At 41.7% G+C, this 18,864-nt stretch overlaps 1 protein-coding gene across 1 annotated transcript in view; it reads right to left on the bottom strand.

Annotated features, from left to right (window-relative positions):
* The window catches only part of RPS6KA3 (ribosomal protein S6 kinase A3), a 100,242-nt gene extending 86,261 nt beyond the window's left edge, over positions 1 to 13,981 (bottom strand). The window contains exon 1 of the mRNA XM_041000427.1: positions 13,802 to 13,981. Within this exon, the coding sequence (XP_040856361.1) occupies positions 13,802 to 13,870 (69 nt within the window). The 5' untranslated portion in view covers positions 13,871 to 13,981. The remainder of the gene's footprint in view (positions 1 to 13,801) is intronic.
* Between the last annotated feature and the right edge of the window lie 4,883 nt (positions 13,982 to 18,864).

The raw sequence follows: 18,864 nt of genomic DNA, 5'->3' as shown, positions 1-18,864 counted from the left end.
TGGACCGCACTGACAATACCTTGGCAAGTACACAGCCTCCCTTCACATAGAGTTGGGCTGGGGTCAGGCAAGATCATCTCCCTGCACAGTATGCCAAAACCACCAGCAGGGGGAACCAAAGAACTACCTGCTTTTTAAGGCAAGGAATGGATGATTAGGTACTGCTGGATAGCCCTAGCTAATACCAGTGCGCTGGGGAGTCAGAACATTCTTACTTGCTGGGGGGTGGGGGGGTGGCGAGAGTGTTAGTACGCTTTTTGTTGGTGGTGGTGGTATTTGGCTAGGGTAAACCCAGAAAGATTTGGTCTTGTTAGGCTATCCTTTCCTCAACTGTTTAGCTAAAGAGAATAAGCTTTTCTTGGAACTCTGTGACTACTGGGTTGGTTCTTAATTGCATAATTTTGTTAACACCATGTTCAGGACATATGGGAGGCATATATGTGTTATTCCAATGAGTCCCAAGGTCCTCAGGCAGTCTATCTTATCATTTTCAGAGTACTATGTTACGTGTAAGGTGTTTTAGTTGTGAGGAAAAACCTTGGAGGAACAGGGTATCTATCTTGGCAGAACCAGGAATCTATGCCAAGTGATTTACTTTCACATTGGAAATATTTTTCTCATTTCCCACAACATGTTGAAAAATGCACTATGGAGAACTGTTAAAATGTGGTAGATTACAATTTTCTTCAAAAGATTCAATTGTATCTGTTCATATTATCCCTGACTATTTTGGTTTCCATGGCATTCAACTGCATGTCCACTAACTTTTAGACCATACTATGAGAGAGAGAGAGAGAGAGAGAGAGAGAAATTCTATTTAATTCATTACTTTCTGTACTATTCTATAGACACTCGGAAGAGCCAGCCTGCGGGGCGGGGGGTGGGGGGAGTGACAGATCACTTTAAAATTCATTTCTATGTTCCTTTCAATTAATTCAAGGCAAATCTTCTTAGTTACATTTCTCTAAGTACCCTCCACCTTACTGATATCAAAATACATTTTAAACATTCCTCGTGATTTATATTCACTGGCAGCAGGAATTTGAGAGAAAGGAAGCAAGCAGGGTTTTCCTGGTGTCTGCTTTTTAACTTCAATTTAAACACCTGTATATATCTAAAAAGGACTGTTACATCTACTTTTAAAGATTTTAGACTTTGCATTCTGAGTGACCTTCAATTAATTCCCATACTTTTGCTTTAAATAAGAAAACAAGAGTGGGTCTCGCTTTGCAGCACAGTAGGCTAAGCATCACACACGGGAATGCTGGTTCAAGCCCTGGCTGCTTTGTTTCCCAATTTAGCACACTGCTAATGTGACCAGGACAGCAACAGAAGGTGACCCAGGTGCTTGGACCCCTGCCACCCATATGTGGGGCACAGATAGAGTTCCTGGCTTCTGTCTTCAGCCTGGCCTAGCCCTGGTTATTGCTACTATTTCAGGAGGGAACCAACAGATGAAAATTATTTTTTAATTCCCTCTCCGTCATCCTTCATTTCAAATAAAGAAATACATATTTTTAAAAAAAGAAAATGTAGAGTAAGAAGACTATAGACAGTCTAAGGAAAAATATCAGTCCTCTATTCTTTGTTTTCTTTTCCTAACTTTCTACAATTAATTTTTAACTCCTTGTTACGTTCTTCAAGAAACTCTGATCTGGTGGAGAGCAGGGGTACAGGATTCTAAGGCAATTCCATAGAACGTACAGCTCTGTTAACCCAGCTGGAAAACTACTGTTTTAGGAAAACTGTTACTTATCACATAAAAAATGAAGAAATCTTTAAAAGTAAAAAACAAAACTAAAATTTTCTGAGAAGAAACAAATATATAACACAAGAAATTTCTGTATCAGTACTAGAGTAAAAACTCCATTTAAGTCACCAGATCTGTACAAACTAGGCACACAAATTATGAACACAAATGGACAATAAACATATGAAAAGATCCTTAACATTAGCAATAGGGAAATGCAAGGCAGAACAATGAGACATCACATCACATCCACTAAGATGGTTACAGTAACAAAAAGATAGTAACTCATGCTAGTGAGAATGTGAAGAAACAAACTCAACACACTACAACTAGTAATGTAGAATGGGGCAAGTGAATTGAAAAATAAGTTTGGCAGTTCCTCAAAATGTTATACACTTACCATATAACTCAGCAATTTCACTCCTAGGTACATACACAAAATAATTAAAAATATACATTCACATAAAACAAATGCTCACAGCAACATAATTTTTAATAGCTAAAAAAATAGAGACAATCCAAACATCCATCAGCTGATGTATGAGTCAACAAAATGTGATACAGCCATGTAATGGAATACCATTGAGCCATAAAGAAGAATGAAACTTTACTATATATACCAAAGCAGGGACGAATCTCAGAAACAGCAATGGTAAATGAAAGAAGCTAGATACAGAAGGCACATACTGTAGGATTCCATTAATATGAAATGTCCAGAATAGGCAAATCTGGAGACAGAAGGTAGATAGTTACTCAGGGGAAGGGAAGGTGAAATGGGGACTGTGAGTATGGGTTTTTTCCTGGGGTGATGAAACTGTTCTAACATTATAAAATGGTGATGCCTGCACAATTTCTGAATATATTAAACCCACTGAACTGTATATTTTTACAAGTGTAATCTTCATGGTATGTAAATTGTATCTCAATTAAGATTTAATTAAGGTAATTTCACTTAACAGGTTAAGAGTCTTTTGTAAAACCTTCAATTATTGTGTAAATTCTTTTAATTTTCTCTTTCATATACTATAGAAACTTAATTATTAACTTTCAGGATTGAGCCAGGTCCCGTTTCCTGACACTTCAAGGCAATACTACATAAATTTTTCTGAAGAGATGCAAATATAAACAGGTAGTGACTTTATAAGACGCAAAGAACAGAGCACGTTTGCTCAACACTTAGATTTTTTTTTCCAAGGACAATCTAGGCAGTCTCCATTTTCCAAATGAAAGGTATTTTGTTTCATTTGTAAGGCAGCTGTTTAGAAATCATAAAGCATTTTCCCCTACAAGCACTTTTTCTCAGGCTAGCTCACAAAGGCCTGTGTAACCCACACTGTCACTCAATGTTACCAGCATTTCTAACTACCTACTAACTGTGTACACCTTGTCTTTCTTAACAGCAGCAATCCTAGTTCCCCAGTTCAAATCTTTGCAGGTCTCCTGGTGAGAGAGAGGAGAGCTTCCTGCTACAAATGTAGAAGGCATTTACCTGCCTAGATCTTTATCCTCTACAGTACCACATAAATAGCTACTTACGCAAACCACCTGGATGCTTTTTTTTCCCCCAATAGGAGATTTCATCTAGACAGGTACTTATCTACATGTTGTTCTTAATTCAAGCACGACAGTCTAGTGCAAAGTCAATGGAATTTGCACTTGGTGTGACTCAGGTTTGAATGCTGGCTCCTCCATTTATTAGCCCTGCTAACAAGAGCAGTTGACTTAATTTCCCTAGGCTTTGGGTTCCTCACTTGTAAGTTGAGCACAGTTATGTCTACCTCATTCAAGTTGATGTATACAAAGGCTTTCAGTAAATTTGTTTCTTTTCATCCTTTCCCTGAAAGCAAAGATCCTGACATACCTGCCACCCACCACTTATTTGTAGGTAGGTCTGCTCTCAAGTTGTTTTTGTAAACTAAGAACCAACCAGATTTCCCAGATTTAGAAATCAAAGCTAAGGGAAGGCTTTTAGATTTGAGTACTTGGTTACTGCAACAAGAAAGCAGAGAAAACATAATATTTGAGTCTTCAAGCATTGTGGTACTTTGAGAATTTGTATTTAAGATAGATATAATAAAATATTTCAGTTTAATTAATATGTTCTGGATGGCAAAAACAAGTTTTAGTAAAATGAAATGAGCTGCACACCATAGTTCTTTGTCAACATATGACCTGGGTGCAGCTCTGCCTCAATAGGTCTCAATTTGCAAATAGGACAGGACTCAACAGGTCACAGCTCTAAAATTTTATGCTAAATTAAGAATAAAATCTGTCACGGTCCATGAAATATCACTGTACTTTCCCAATTCTAATTACAATAGTATAGCGAAAGGAACATAATATTAAACTTACCATGCAATAATTTATTCATCCAATAACACACAATATAATTATATCTAGCATGAAATTATTTTGTTTTATGCCTCTGTCACTCAGCTCACTAGAACAAACTTATAATATTTATATATTATTATATTATAATATTGATAGTTGAATTTCCACCAACATTTGGGAGTTATCATTTGTATGAGACACGTCACTATAAAACTAGTAACACTGGAGGAAGAGCAGAATGGTGATTTAAGGGGAACGTATCACATAGGGCAACAGGCTAGGAAAGGAATAAGAAAAACTGCAATTAGAAAAAAAATATTAAAAATTATAAGATTACTTAGTTTTTTGAAAGGCAGAGTGATGTGGCTGTGGAGTTGGCTCACTTCCCAAATGAGCTCATCAGCAGGGAGCCTAGACTCCACCTGGGTTTCCTAAGTGGATGGCACGGACCCAGGTACTTGGACTACCTATCACACCTTCCTGGGCACCAGCAGCAGGCAGCAGCATTGGAAGTGTGGCACTCAGGACTGAACTAAGAACTGCTAGAGGATCACCAGAGTCTCCAGTGGCAGCTTAATCTGCTGGATCAAAATGCCTGGCTCATTCACATTTTTATTTAGAAAAAGACTTAGACTATTAATTTCAAAATTCAAATAATAAAAGGTAGAGTTACAAAAAAAACAAAACCTAGCATAGAAAAAGGGGACTTAATTTAGAACTCTGTGATTCATACAGTAGCCAAGAGCCATTGGCAACTATTAAGCTTATAAAACTGGATCACATAATACAATGTTATTAACAATAAAAAAAATTTCATTTCCTCGGTCACACTTCAAGTGTTCAGTAGTCATGTTTATCCAGGGGCTAATGTATTCATAGTACTTCTACAGAAGTTTTACTTTTTAGGGGTCAGCATGGTGGCATACATATCAGGATAATCCTCTACCCATGGTGCCAGCATCCCATATGGGTGCCTATTTGCTGCCCAACTGGTCCACTTTTAACCCAGCTCTCTGCTTATGGCCTGGGTCCCTACGTGAGGGACCCACAGGAAGCATCTGGCTCTCAGCTTCAGACTGGCCCAGTCTGGCTGTGCTGTCTATTTGGGGAGTAAAAGAAGATGGAAGATTCCTCTCTCTGTCTCTTCCTGTCTCTGACTTTCAAGATTAGTAAATAAATCTTTAAGACTAAAAAAGAATTTTTCCTTTTTCTCTTCGCTTTTCTGGTACCTGCTTCTGCCTTTAAGTGTGAAGAACTAAGATCCCATTCTAAGTAGCTAAGGTTTTTTTCCTTTTTTTTTTTTTTTTAACTATGGGCTTTACAGGATTTCTAGAGTGAAGATTTCTTATAAGCTACAGCTCTTAAGATGTCCAATCTATTAATGTAAAAAGGATCTTTCGCTTCAGGCTATCATTTAACATTTGCTTCCAACATACATCAAATGACTGAACCGAGATTCCTGTAATAAACTTTGCGGGCCAAAGGATTAGAGTTAAGCTCACAGAAATCTGGATGACCAGGTCAGATTAGAAGATGAGATCATGATCATATATAAGATTATAAAAATCAATTTACATAGCAGACAAAACATAACTAATGTTTATAGTCCATAAAAAATCACAGATACATTAGTTAAGATAAAGAAATTTCACTTACAACATGGAAGTGATTCTACTTATATTAATAGACAATGACAAGAAATCTCAAAGTGTTTTGCATTTACATGATGTACAGTACCTAACATTTAGGAAACCAGCAGCATTTCACGAGAATAACAAACAAGGAATCACAATGTGGGGCCAGCACCTTGGCATAAAGCTAAGCCAGGCTATTCCACTTCCATCCAGCTTCCTGCTTATGGACTGTGATAACAGCAGAGGATAGCTCAAGTCCTTGGGCTCCTGCACCTACTTGGGAGGCCAGAAAAACCTCCTGGCTTCAGATCAGCAAAGCTCTGGGCAGTGGAGAGTGAACCAGTGGATGGAAGATTCTCATCTCTCTGAAACTTTTTCAGAAAATAAAAACAAATCTTAAAAAAAGACTCACAATGTAGAGATCTGACTGCAGCTAGACCAGCCAGCTGGTTTTCTACTTTATAGCTGCTAGCCCTTTAGTTCATTTTTATGTTATTTTCTGGCTGACATTTTCAAAACAAATTAAATATGCATAACAGGTGATGCCACTACTTGAGCCATTTTGTTATGATATGTTAAAAAAAGAAAAACCCTTCCAGTCCAGTCCATAAAATCCCTTTTTATGATTAAGTAATATGCCCAACAGAATACATTTGATACCAGAGGTATGTGTACATGATGGGCAGACTCCCCCAAGCTAAAAGTGATGATGCTATATTATAGAATTTGGTAAATTGTGGCTTTTTCTTGAAGATGAAGTCAGAATATTTCTAAGCTGAAAAACGGTTGCATCAGGGCTGGCACCGTGGTGCAGCAAGTTAAGCGGTTGCTTGCTACACCAATATCTCCTATAGGAGGAGCAGCTGGAGTCCTGCCTCCTCTGCCTCCAATGCCACTTGCTACTACTGCACTCTGGCAGACAGCGGAAGACAGCCTAAATCCTGGAGCTCCTGCCACCCACACAGGAGACCCGGGTGGATTTCTGTTCTTGGGAGTTGAAAGTATTTGGGGAATGAACAGAAGGCCTTTTCTCTCCTTCTCCTCCCTCCCCCTGCCTCTCTGTCATATTGCCTTTCAAATAAATAAATAGAGATCTTTAAAAAAAAAAAAAAGGCTGCATCAAAATATTACTACTAACTCTAGCAATCTGCTCTCCTAGTGACTTCAAGTTAGAAACGATGAATTAAAAAGAATAGGAAAGGTAGGCAGATTGACAGTGGCATATGATAAAAAAAAAAGAATTTTCATAACCATGAATATTAGGGGGAAAAGCTGCAAAATAGTCAATTAAAGAGAGCAGCTCACTTGCAGGCGCTACTGGATCATGTTACTGTAGTTATCACTTTCCAAAACTGTGTTCTGCGGAAGCACTTGTGTCCTTTGAGACCTCAATAGGAGGTTCACGAAAAAGTGGTTGACACTAAATCTCAAACAGTGTGCATTATCAGAAACTATATAAAGATACTGCTTAAATCTTTTTTCACTCCATTTCCCAAACATTTGATTTATATTTATCCTCTCATTTTTCTCAGAGGGGAGAATGGCTCTTGAGGGGCGAAGACACACCTTAAAATATCACATATCCCAATACTTCTTGTTTAGAAAAATATTTTATGTACTATTTTGATTTCATTAAACATCAATACCACATAACAAAGAAAAATACTAAAAAGTCAAACACTACATTTTGATAGGGAAATCAAGATACTGAAGTCATATTCCATTAACCAAAACACATGTTTAGAGAAAAGGAGAGTGATATATTAATTTTTTTCTGTACAATTGAAGTTAATAGAAATGATGGATTCTAAACTATAAAAACGTATGCACATTTTATTTTTGTATGCTTCAGAAAAAAATTACAATTTTACCTATTGGTGGTATGTATTTTTAGCCATTCCAGAACACACTACCTTTAAGAGGCTCACAGATAGGGTATTCAGTATTCAATCAATTAAATACATCATCTACTAGTGTCCTACACATTGCTAAGACAAAAAAAAAAAAACCCACAGAAACAAACAAACAAACAAACAAAAACACTTGAGGACCCAGCACGGTGGCTTAGCAGTTAAAGTCCTCACCTTGAACACGCTGGGATCCCATATGGGCACCGGTTCTAATCCCGGCAGCTTCACTTCCCATCCAGCTCCCTGCTTGTGACCTGGGAAAGCAGTCAAGGACAGCCCAAAGCTTTGGGACCCTGCACCCGTGTGGGAGACCTGGAAGAGGCTCCTGGCTTCGGAATGGCTCAGCTCCAGCCGTTGTGGCCACTTGGGGAGTAAATTATCGGACAGAATCCTCTCTGTCTCTCCTTCTCTCTGTCTGACTTTGCAATAAAAATAAATAAATCTTAAAAAAAAAACACTTGAACAGTGAGAAAACATGAATATATTTTCCTTCTACAGTGTTCAGAATGTTACTTAACTGATGCTTCCATTTAAGTATTGAGAAGGGCAAAACAGCAAAGCTCAGGAATTAAGAGTTCTAGTCACATTATCCTCATGATTATTTTTAGAGGTCACAATGATTGTGTTTAAAGAGATCAAGTAAATCATTCTGAATTATTTTGTTTGGTTTTGGAAAAATTACCTCAGAAGAAAAACAAAGGACTTTTTCAGACAGTTCTGTGAGAAAGCATTTATTTTAACCAGGTACTAAATCAAATGCTTTACTTTTACTGCAATCCCATGTAATTCACCATATTCATAAGAGGTGAGTATTTTCTTCCCTATTCTATAGATTTAGATGTTGAAGTAGAGACACTAGGAACTTATATAAAGCTATGAAGTAATTAGCAGAGCTAGCACTCAAATAGATGTTTAAGGCTCCAAAGCTTAGGTTAAAATGTTGCCATTAATCCAAATTGTCCCACAGAAACCCTAAGTTTTAGGCAATAAGTTTATATTACTAATATATTTGCTAAATATAAGCCAAAATACATATAAATGTATCATGTAATGATAGATTTAATTATCTTTAATGATAGAATAATACAGTTATAGGAAAAATATTTTGAGTTACATGATTTGTGTCAATTAATGATTAAAACAGAACACAAATAGATTATACATATATTTATTTTAAAACAGGTTCAGCATAGAATGAATCCATGTAACACATCATATTAATCATGTCATTTAACCAACAAATTATATAGGTCAGGAATTGTTTTGTAAGATATATACAGTACACTTGTATTTGTTTTCTTAAAATAACACATTTTACCCAACAATTAAGATTTATGGGGTGGGCACTTGGCTTAGCAGTTAGGATGTTTCCATCCTACATAAGGGAGAAGTACCAGGTTCTACACGCGCGTCCAGCCCCTGGCACCATCCCACTAACGCAGACCAGGGCAGGGCTGCAGGGCTGTCTCAGATGACTGGGTTCTTAGCCACCACTGAGCAAGCTCCAGCCCTGGGCTTGGCCGCTGCAGGCATATTGGGAGTGAGTCCACACATGGGAGCTTGTTCTTTCTTTCTGTGTACCTCCCAAAGAAATCATTTTTTAAAAGATCTATCATTATTTTTCTTTTCTCATATGCCACCATGCCCAAGATCTGATAACTGGATGACAGAGGTCACTGTCTTAACTACAAAAGAATACTACTGGGGGACATTTACTATTAGCTGTTAGAATGCGGGGTTTTTTTTTTCTATGAAAACTGGGGAATGGGATATGCAATCTATATTATACATACTGCCTCCATCAAGACACAAATAACTGAGCACTACCACACTCATGCATTACCAGGGAGACCACCAAGATGTCACTGTTGTTCATTATGATCCGAACTGTTGGCACTTAAGCTCCCAGTTCGCATTGGATGCACCAAAGCACTCTGACCTCACCTCTCAGCATGCAACTCTGCAGCAAATTTTGCTAGCTATCACAACAGGGATGCTTCAGCAGATGGCAACTTAAAAAAAAATACTCAGAACAACTGTATGGCAATTCAGATAAGGGATCTAGGTTTTTGATCCATTTCATCATTTACCCAGTATCAAGTCATTGGTGAGGAGTGCACATCCCACATGTGTCATCTTCCAGCATAAATACAGTATTACAGCCATCGCGATTTTCAGAAAAAGCAAACTCATTTCTTTAATCTGATAAAAGTTTATTTTTTCATCTGAAAATTTAAATGCAGTTAGTTTTAGATTTTGGATCTCATCTATTAGCACAGGGTCAAACTGTCAAAGCATGCTACACTAAAAAAAAAAAAAAAACACCTTGACACATCACAATCGCTGAAAACGATGCAGTTACGATGCAGTTTTGAGAAATGTCAGTTACTTAGTAGTTGATGCAGAATAAGATCTGCTGACTTCTCCCCAAATCTTCGTTTTGTACAAAGAGAAAAACATTCTGAAAGGTGGTGAAAATGAAAAAGGAAAGACATTCATTAACAAAACTTTTTTTTTCCAAAATCACTTATCATACTTTAAAAAGAAGGTTTTCCCTGCAGATAAGGAATTTTACTATCGATAGGGTAGAAATACTACGGAATCTATGTACTATATTACATGTATACTCCAGCTGTAATACAGAATACTATACCACACATGTTCTCCAAAGACAACCTTCAACACAGGCTCTCATTTTCTTGTAGTAAGAGCTTTAGAGAGGTAATATTTTCCAATGCATGGAGGGGGGGCAGTTGTTATTTAAAGGAAGTCAAGGTGATATTTGTATACAACACATTATTGTGGCTATTTTTACATAACAGATTTCCACAGAGGAAAAATAGCCACTTTAATTTTGTTATTTTGAAAATTGTTCATTTAGATTTACTATCATTTATACCTGTATGATCACTACTGGGGAAAAAGAATCACTCCAGATTTCAGATTAAGATCTAGTGAACACTGCCTCTGACCGCAGTGACAAAGCATCTGTAAACAGGAGGACCACATTTCTTGACATGTCTTGTAGACAAATATAAAAAAAAAATTTTTAAAGAACTTACCAAATAGTTCTGAATTCACCTATATCATTTAGGAAGTGAACTTGTTTTTTTATCTTTTACCAACCCTTACTTTGCTTACATAGTACTTCCTTTATTATCCTAAACATGCTTCTTTAAACATTTGGCCTAGTTTTACTCTATCATGTTATAACCCATGTTTGAGTTCAACCACAAGGGTTTTTTTGTTTTGAACACCATGAGACTCCTGTGAGGTCTCAGAGCAGGAAGGCTGGTATAGAGGAATGAAGAAACTGCCTGTTTTTTGTAGACACTCAGGGCTTTTAAATTTGTTCAATTTCAATAGGAGATTAAAATGATAGGAAGAGATATAATGCATAATTACCCTGACCTTCATGATTCACTTAGCAGATATTTAGAGAGTCCAGAATACATATGTGCCAGGCATTGTGTTAAATGTTGAAGATTTGACAGAAAAGTGAACTGCTTTCAAGTGAACTGCTTTCAAGTGTTCAGTTTATTAAGAATAAGACCATAAACCTGAATTTCTATTCAAACCAACCCTGAGATCGTCCAGCCTGGGGAGATTCTGGTGCATTTACTCTGATGTTATTGTGGTTCTGCTGATGTTACTGTTCCCCGCCAGCAGCCTGCTGGAGGAGCAGGCACAGGGCAGCAATGCTAGACCTTGCAGTGCAAGTTCACAAGTCTTTCCTCACGGCCTTTCATTTTTTTTTCTCAAATGGTAACAGATCATTTACTTGAAACAGCTGAACAACCAAAGGAAACAAAGTATCTAAAGGCAATTAGTTAAAATCTAGTTTGAATAAATCTAGGCTGTGGTCGGCTCTGTTTCACGTACCTTAATGCCAGAATAACAAGAAAATTCTCAGAACATGGCAAATTGTGGAATCCTATCTGCCAGGTTCTGGAAAACACAACACTAACCGCAACAACAAGGCTTTACTAAGTGAGAGCTGTTTCTGAAAACCCATGCCTTTGAACTACGGCCTAGGTATTCGGCCCTCCAAAGTTTTGCACAAAGGATTCCAAGCAGTCATCCTAACATAAAGCAGACCCTCAATGGTATCCACCTGGCTGCAAATAAAGGCTCTGCCATTTCCTATTTATTTTTGTGCCCTTAACCTCAGAGCCCGTTTCCTAATTTGTAGCAACAGGCACCATAACGTTGCCCTACCAGGTCCTATGAAGGCAAAAAATGAAGCATGCAGCACAGTATCTGGCATACAGTAGTTGCTAAATGAATTAAGTAATACTTTTTTGCCTTCCTTATCCAGATGGGTGCTACATAGACAAAAAAAGAGTAAAGTGGAGTCTAAAATTCTTTCCTACGTATTAACACATGCCAAGCACACATGTGCACTTCAACGTATAACTGTTAATATTGATATCTTTAAAAAAATAAAGTTAGGCTGAAGGAAAATTCGATTTGTTTGTGCAAATTCAGCACTTTAAGAACATTTACTAACCTTTGGCTGTATCATTTAATGCAAAACCATATCTGAAGTTAAAAAAAGAAGAACAGTCTTCTGGTATACAATTTTGCACACTTCCCATTCAAAAGATGATTACACATTCTAAATTTGGCTTTCTTATACAAGATTTCGACTATAGGCTAGCTAACAATTTTAAATGCAATTTTACTAAATCCTCCTGTATTTAAAAACGTGAGTTTCTTCTTTCTTTTAGATAAGATGTATCATTGTGTTTCCTGTGGAATAGCAGCTTTTCGTTTAGGTTTTAAAAGTACGATCCAAGATGCAAAATGCTAAGCACCAATCGGAAGCACTATTGCAACTCTGCTTGTGTTAAGAAGAACAAGTAAACATTTTTACACAGTAGCAGAGGTGACTGGGGGGGGGGAACGAAAGGCAATTTGAACTGATCTCCCCTCCCCCTCCATTACACAGAGAATGCCAGTGTCCCGCATCTCAGATCTAACTGAGCCTGGGTTTTACTGACGTAACCAGTAACCCTATCCACCGCTCACAGTGCGGAGGCAGGCAGGGCAGCGGCCGCCGCCAAGTACACCACTCATCGGAGCCTGCCCCATTCCACCCCCGCGCTTCAGTCATGCTTTCCAGAAACGGGGTCACTCACTATTACACACACGCAGCCGATCATCCTGGAATCCCCCAAAAGCCGCTGCGGAGATAGAAGGCAGCCAAAAAGTCAAGAATCGCAGACGCGCCACCATCAGGAATTGATTTTCGACTCCGAGGGGAGCGCTGATACCCAGGAAAGGCTCTGGTCTGGATTACTGTCGCAAAGCCCGAGTTGGTTCCGGGACAGGGTGGCTGCGAAAGGCTCGGCGCGGTGATGTGTCCGAGGGGGGCCTGTTTTGCCCCTTCTTTGGGTACACTAGGTTTTTGGTACTCGGGTGGGTGTCTCAGGGTCGGTCACCAGATTTCGGCAGAGGAAATCAGAAAGCCCTTTACGGCTGCCGCTGATCTCCTTGACTATCACCCCCTCACCTCCATGGACAGGAAACTCAAGTTAAACTCGCGGGGACCGAGTCCTTGAGCTCGGTGACCTCAGAAACGAGGGGTTTAGGGGAGACGGAGGGCCTCGGGTGTCCACTTCCTTTCCTGTAGCAGCAGAAAACGCTGTAGTCGAGGTGGACAGACAAAATCCTTGGCTGTCCTGCACCCTTGTCCGAAACGCCCAAGGGTCTAGAGCCTTGCTCCCTTGCGCCAGTCTCTCCGCCGCAGACTCCCGGCGCTCGCCGAGGAGCTCAATCCACATCCTACCCTAATGGCCCTCGAAGTAGCCTAAGTCCGGGTAAGCCCCCCGACCCGGCAGGGCCAAACTTCGCAACTCCTCTCCGGCCCCCACTCCGCCTACCGCTTCCCCCCCCCCCACGCAAAGTTGATGAGAATCGGTCTCTCGCAAAGCCCCAAGCGCCCACTCCAAAGCCCACGCGCCGCCACACCGGCAGCCTCCCGAGCGAGGGAGGGAGGTGAGGGTGCGAGTGGGAGGAATAGACAGACGGGCAAGCAGACCAACCCAAACCGGAATCCCGGACCCGGGGAAGACGCGAGCGGTTAGAAGAAGGGGCCAAGTGGCCGGTTCGGGGCAGAGGGGATCGAGCCGGCAGGGGAGCGCCGACCCGGGCCACCCCGCTGCACTCACCTCAGCGCTGTCGGACGGGCTCTCCACAGCCATCTTCTGCCACGGGTCCGCCAGCTGCGCCAGCGGCATCTTCCCCCCCGGCCCGCTGCCTTCACCGCCTCCTCCCTCCCCGCCCGCCCCGCTCCCTCGCCGCCCGAGCCCCACGGCAGCAGCAGCGGCAGCGGCGGCAGCGGCAGCAGCAGCAGCAGCAGCGGCGGCGGTGGCGGTCCCGTAGAGGGCTCGACGCTGGCACCGATAGCCCGAATGCCGAGCGCCTTTGGCCGGAGACGCCCGCACAGGGAGCTAGAGCCTTGCGTCGCCGCCGCCGCCGCCGCCGCCGCCGGGCACTGGGTCTCGCCCCTTTCTTCCTCTCCTCCTTCCGCCGCTGGGACTACGGCTCCGCCCCCCGCCGCCGGTTCCCGCGCCAGCTCCCAGCCCAACAGGGACCGCCGCGCGTTTCCCCACTTCCGCTCACAACATGGCGCCTAAGCGATACCTGTCTCTCAGAGCGAGGCTGGGCCGCCGCCACCACCGCCGCGCGCACCCAGGGGTGGGGCTAGCGGAGGACACGCCCCGGGCCGCCAGGCTCCGCTCCTCCCCTTTCCCACCCTCCTCGCTCTTCGCCCCAGCCGCAGCTTCTGGGCCTCGCCTACTTTCAGGAAGAGCTAGCCCAAGAGATCTGGGGGCGTCGGCGGGAGGCGGGGAAAAGAAATGGAAAAGCCTGGAGTGGGAGAAAGGCTGAGAGCTATCGCGGATCCAAGAGGTCTGAGGTTCCTTTGGGAATGTGAGGGAACAATGGTCCTCGTCCGGTAGGGAAGGGCGACGGGCAAGGCGCCGGGGTCGCTGGCCCCTGCCAAGGACCGAAGGTGTGGGCTTGCAGTGTTTTGCATCCTGCCTCCTCCTGAGGTGCATCCAGGAGCGCCTCGTCTAAGGGCACGTCGCATAGTGGCCCGAGGGGCTCTCGCTCTCCAGGGTCACGCGCTGGGCATTCACCTGCCTCCTCTCCTGATGGACACTTGGAAGGCTCAGTGCCTGGGAGCGATACAAAGCTCTCCAAGTTGATGATGTTCATTCCTCCTACAGCAGGTCATCCACTCTGTCCCCTACCCACCCCAAGCCCGGCCAGTTTCTCTTCCCAAGTGTACAGAACACTGGGGCTTCAGCTCGGACCCCCGAATTCTGCCCGCCCCACTCCCTACAACCTAAATCCTCAAGGAGAAAACAAGCTTCCTTAAAGTTGCCCCTCTCGGCAAAGGTTGGAAAATTGTTACAGAACATCTCGTGGGCAGGTGCGCAGGATTCAAGCTCCTCTGTTGACTTTAAATAAAAGATTAGATTAAAAACTCAGGCTGACCAAGGGCGGAGGAGGAGGAGGAAGAGAAGGGAGGATGAGAGGGAGGGAGGGGAAGGGTTCTGACTCCTCCTCCTGCCCAAGATGGGGAAGCCCTGCTTTAAGGAAACTCAATCCTCAAACAGCGGCAGAATCTCAGCCAGGAGAGTTTGGGGGTGGGGGGGGTGGGGAGGAGGGAAGACCTGCAAATCCAGAGTGGATCACGGGGGGGTTGCGACCTGGTGTTCGCCTCACTAGGGGCAGTGGCTCGCACGACCGGGCAGAAATGCGGAAAAGTCATTACACAGGGTGAAAAACTACTGTAGCCCCTGAGTAATCGCCCTGCAAGGGGAATGCGAAACGTGGAGCCATCTCCAGGTCAGCCGGCCCCTTCAGTCCCTGAGGCCTTGGCAGTTCCGTCCTCCCACGCTTGGCGACCACAGCGCGTCCCCCCGCTGTGCTGGGCTGCACGCCTTTTCAACAACTTCCTTTCATCCTCCCAGACACCTGGGAAGCCCTCGCCTTCCTCCCTAGGGCAGGTGGGAGAGATTGAAGACCCACACCCAGCCGGCCGGGTCTGTGCAAGATTTCTCTCGGGGCCTGGTATGGGGCTCTTTCTTCGGCCTCCACAAGAGCGCCCCTAGGTACAGACTCGAGGCCCACGACCCTCCTGGTCATCTGAATAGGCTCCGACTGTTTCAGAGAGCCGGAGAAGGCAGCTGGAAATCCTTGTTACGCGCCCACTCTCCCAGCCTGGGGACTCAGGGGGACAGCTTGGGTTGTGCAACATCTAGGCAGGCTCAGCATGGTCTGAGGGCAGATGAGGCCATTTAGGTCCCGCTTGTGGGACTTCCCACAACTTGATTCAGGTGCTGTAAATCCAATCTGGACCCAAACGGCGAAGCTGGCCGCACTTTCGCAGTTTAATTCCCGAGGATAAGAGGGTTTGCAGAAGTTGGAAGATACGGGCTAATTTTGCTTTTTTGCACAAAATGGCAAATCCATCTTTCGTTTACATTGCAAAGCCCTATTGCCACACCTAATAACGAAAGAAACAACTGCAACAATGGGTGGGAGGGGCGGTTACGGTAAATTAGTTCTCTACTGATCAAGTATTACAGCTAATATTTTTGCTTTAGTAAAACACATAGTCAAAATGAGACAATCATGTATCTATCCAGCACTAATCACTCCATACAAAGGATGAACTTTTAAGACATAAAGCAAACTGCCTGCTTTCAGCATCAACTTGCTTTCATTTCTGATTGGCCTAAGAACCAGAGGAATACATTTTCGAACAAAGTTAATTGTAGAAGTAATGTGGGCGGATAGTGGTCACAGTGTGGGAATTAAGTACTAAATGAACTGTTAATAACAGGCTAAGGAATCACTATCACAGAGATCTTGCACAGAGGATCAACTTGATAAGAATTTCTGAATTAATATTAGAAAAATACTGTCCTTCCTGATGCCTCAAAAGAACACAGAGAGTCTTTTGTTAGCAATAAACGCCCCCTTCCCCCCATTTTTATTTATTTTGGTCGGGAGAATCTGGGAAAATCAAATGAGATTGGAAGATTTTTTTCTTGTAGTTGGCAGTAAAAAGTTATTTGAAATAGAAGCTGATATTCCCTGAAAAGGATTACTTTCTTTTTTCTTTTTCTTTTTTTTTTTCTGTTTAACAAAGGGGGACTCTCAAGTGTAGCTATTCAAATAGACGCCGCTGATCTCTAGACCCGAGCAGGCTAATATGGTAGCCGGGAGCCACAAGTGGCTCCTAAGCACTTAAAATGAGGCTGGGTGGTCGAAATTGAGATGTGCTGTAAGTGGCGTATCAAATTTCAAAGAGTTAGTTAAAACAAGAATGTGAAGTATCTCATGGATACTTTTTGCATTGTCTACATATTGAAATGATTTTTTGAAGACATATTAGGTTAAGTAAAAGATAGCATTAAAATTATTTTCACTTCTTTAAAACACATGAAATTGGTTCTTTACTAATAAAGATATGTACATTTTGAATGTCCAATAGTATGTATTTTCTCACAAAATAGTTGCTTCAAATCATCGGCAATTATTTTAACTTCTTAGGAACCTTAAGTGGCTACTACAGATGAACTCAAGCATATGTGAGTGACTTGTCCAGGGTCCTACTCTCGCTTTGTAGGGCAGCACTGCTCTACAATGTTCTTTTAACTCTGAACATTTCATGTACTCCTACAAGTCCTACAGTGTTAAGTGACAGCCTCAGATTCCACAGTCTTTTGGCTTCCTCAGTGCAAAATCAGCAGAAAGTGCTGATGATGGTTCCCTACGGATCCTCTGCCCCAAATCTCTCAGTCAGAACCCAAATACTGGAAAGTTATTATTGAAACTACAGCAGAGGGAAACAGCAAACCTCAGTTTAAAAAAAAAAATTGAACTAGGATTCCAAGAAATCATTCCTGATGTATGACAGGACAACTAGATTTAACCTCCTCTGTCCCCAACAATTTCCTGCTATAATTATAACCTTTGCGTACAAGTTTAAATGGACATTTATTCAACAAAATAACATTTGTTTTAAAATGGAGTTGCATCAGTCTATAAAAGTGGCAAGATGACTAACTATGGCTCATGGGCCAATCTCTACAGATATCTGAAATGCATAGCCCTATACCCAGAAAGGAGCTTCAAAGTTCAAATGAAATTTGTATTATCTTTAAACTAATTTGTTCCACAAACTTTTCAAATTCCCTTTGTATATACTTGCTACTACTACAGGAAAGCTACACAGAAGCTGTAATCATCATCGCCTCCAGAAAAATATTTTTCTTTCCTGTTATCTGAAGCATATTTATTTTTCACCAAAAAAGGTGGGGGGGGGGTGCTAACACTAGGGACTATTTAACAATCTGTTTCTAGAAAAAAGAAAGATAAGATTTAAGCTAAACTCTTTTCTCCTTTGACAACAGTTTAACAAAATACATGGTGACACATCTTTCATGTATTAAAATTTTATTTTTCCCTTTGAAATTTCTCAAATACAAATTATTAAGACTATTTTCCTGATTGACATGCATCTTAGGAAAGAAAAGGAATTCCTAAATACAGTTGAGCATTTTACTTGAGAAAATCCAAATTCTAAAAAAAGTAAGGATCTTTCTAGGTTCTCTTTCAGATATTAACTTGAATGAGTTTAGAGTTGCATGTTATCAGAGGCATTAATAATATCTACAAGGAACTAATGTAAAGACATTCTCTGATACAAACTTTTTTTTTTCTTGAACATTCTTCGCAATAAGGCAGGAATGGAGCCAGAGGAGCAGAGACAAACCTGTGTCCGAACTCTGGCCTTCTTATCTCTCTGAGCTTCAGTTTGGTCAGTACAGGGACTGTCATATAGTATTTGCTTCACAAATATTTGCAGGATAAGCTTTGTTTTCCTCAATTGGGACCCACTTTGTAGGATTGTTGGAAAGATTAACTGGAGATAATGTCTGCAAAGCATTAAACAGTGTCTTCTACTCAGGAAACTGAGTAAATGGGGTTATTGTTCCCAGTTTAAGAAAGAGAGTACTTCTGTTTGTGCAATGTAGTTAAGCTATACCACATTTAAAAGCTGTCTCTTTCCATTTGTTGTGAGCATTTTGTTGTAGTAATATCAGTTTCTTGGAGCACTCTTACATCACACACACACACACACACACACACACGCATACACAAACACAAACACAACTGTGAGTAACTTCCTGTGGAATTCAAATAAAAGAAC

Source organism: Ochotona curzoniae, unplaced genomic scaffold (assembly GCF_017591425.1).
Source record: "Ochotona curzoniae isolate NIBS_2020 unplaced genomic scaffold, NIBS_Ocur_1.0 contig_1274, whole genome shotgun sequence".
NCBI classification, from domain to species: Eukaryota; Metazoa; Chordata; class Mammalia; order Lagomorpha; family Ochotonidae; genus Ochotona; species Ochotona curzoniae.
Note: the sequence above shows the minus strand (reverse complement) of the source record. Positions and strands in the feature narration are given on the sequence as shown.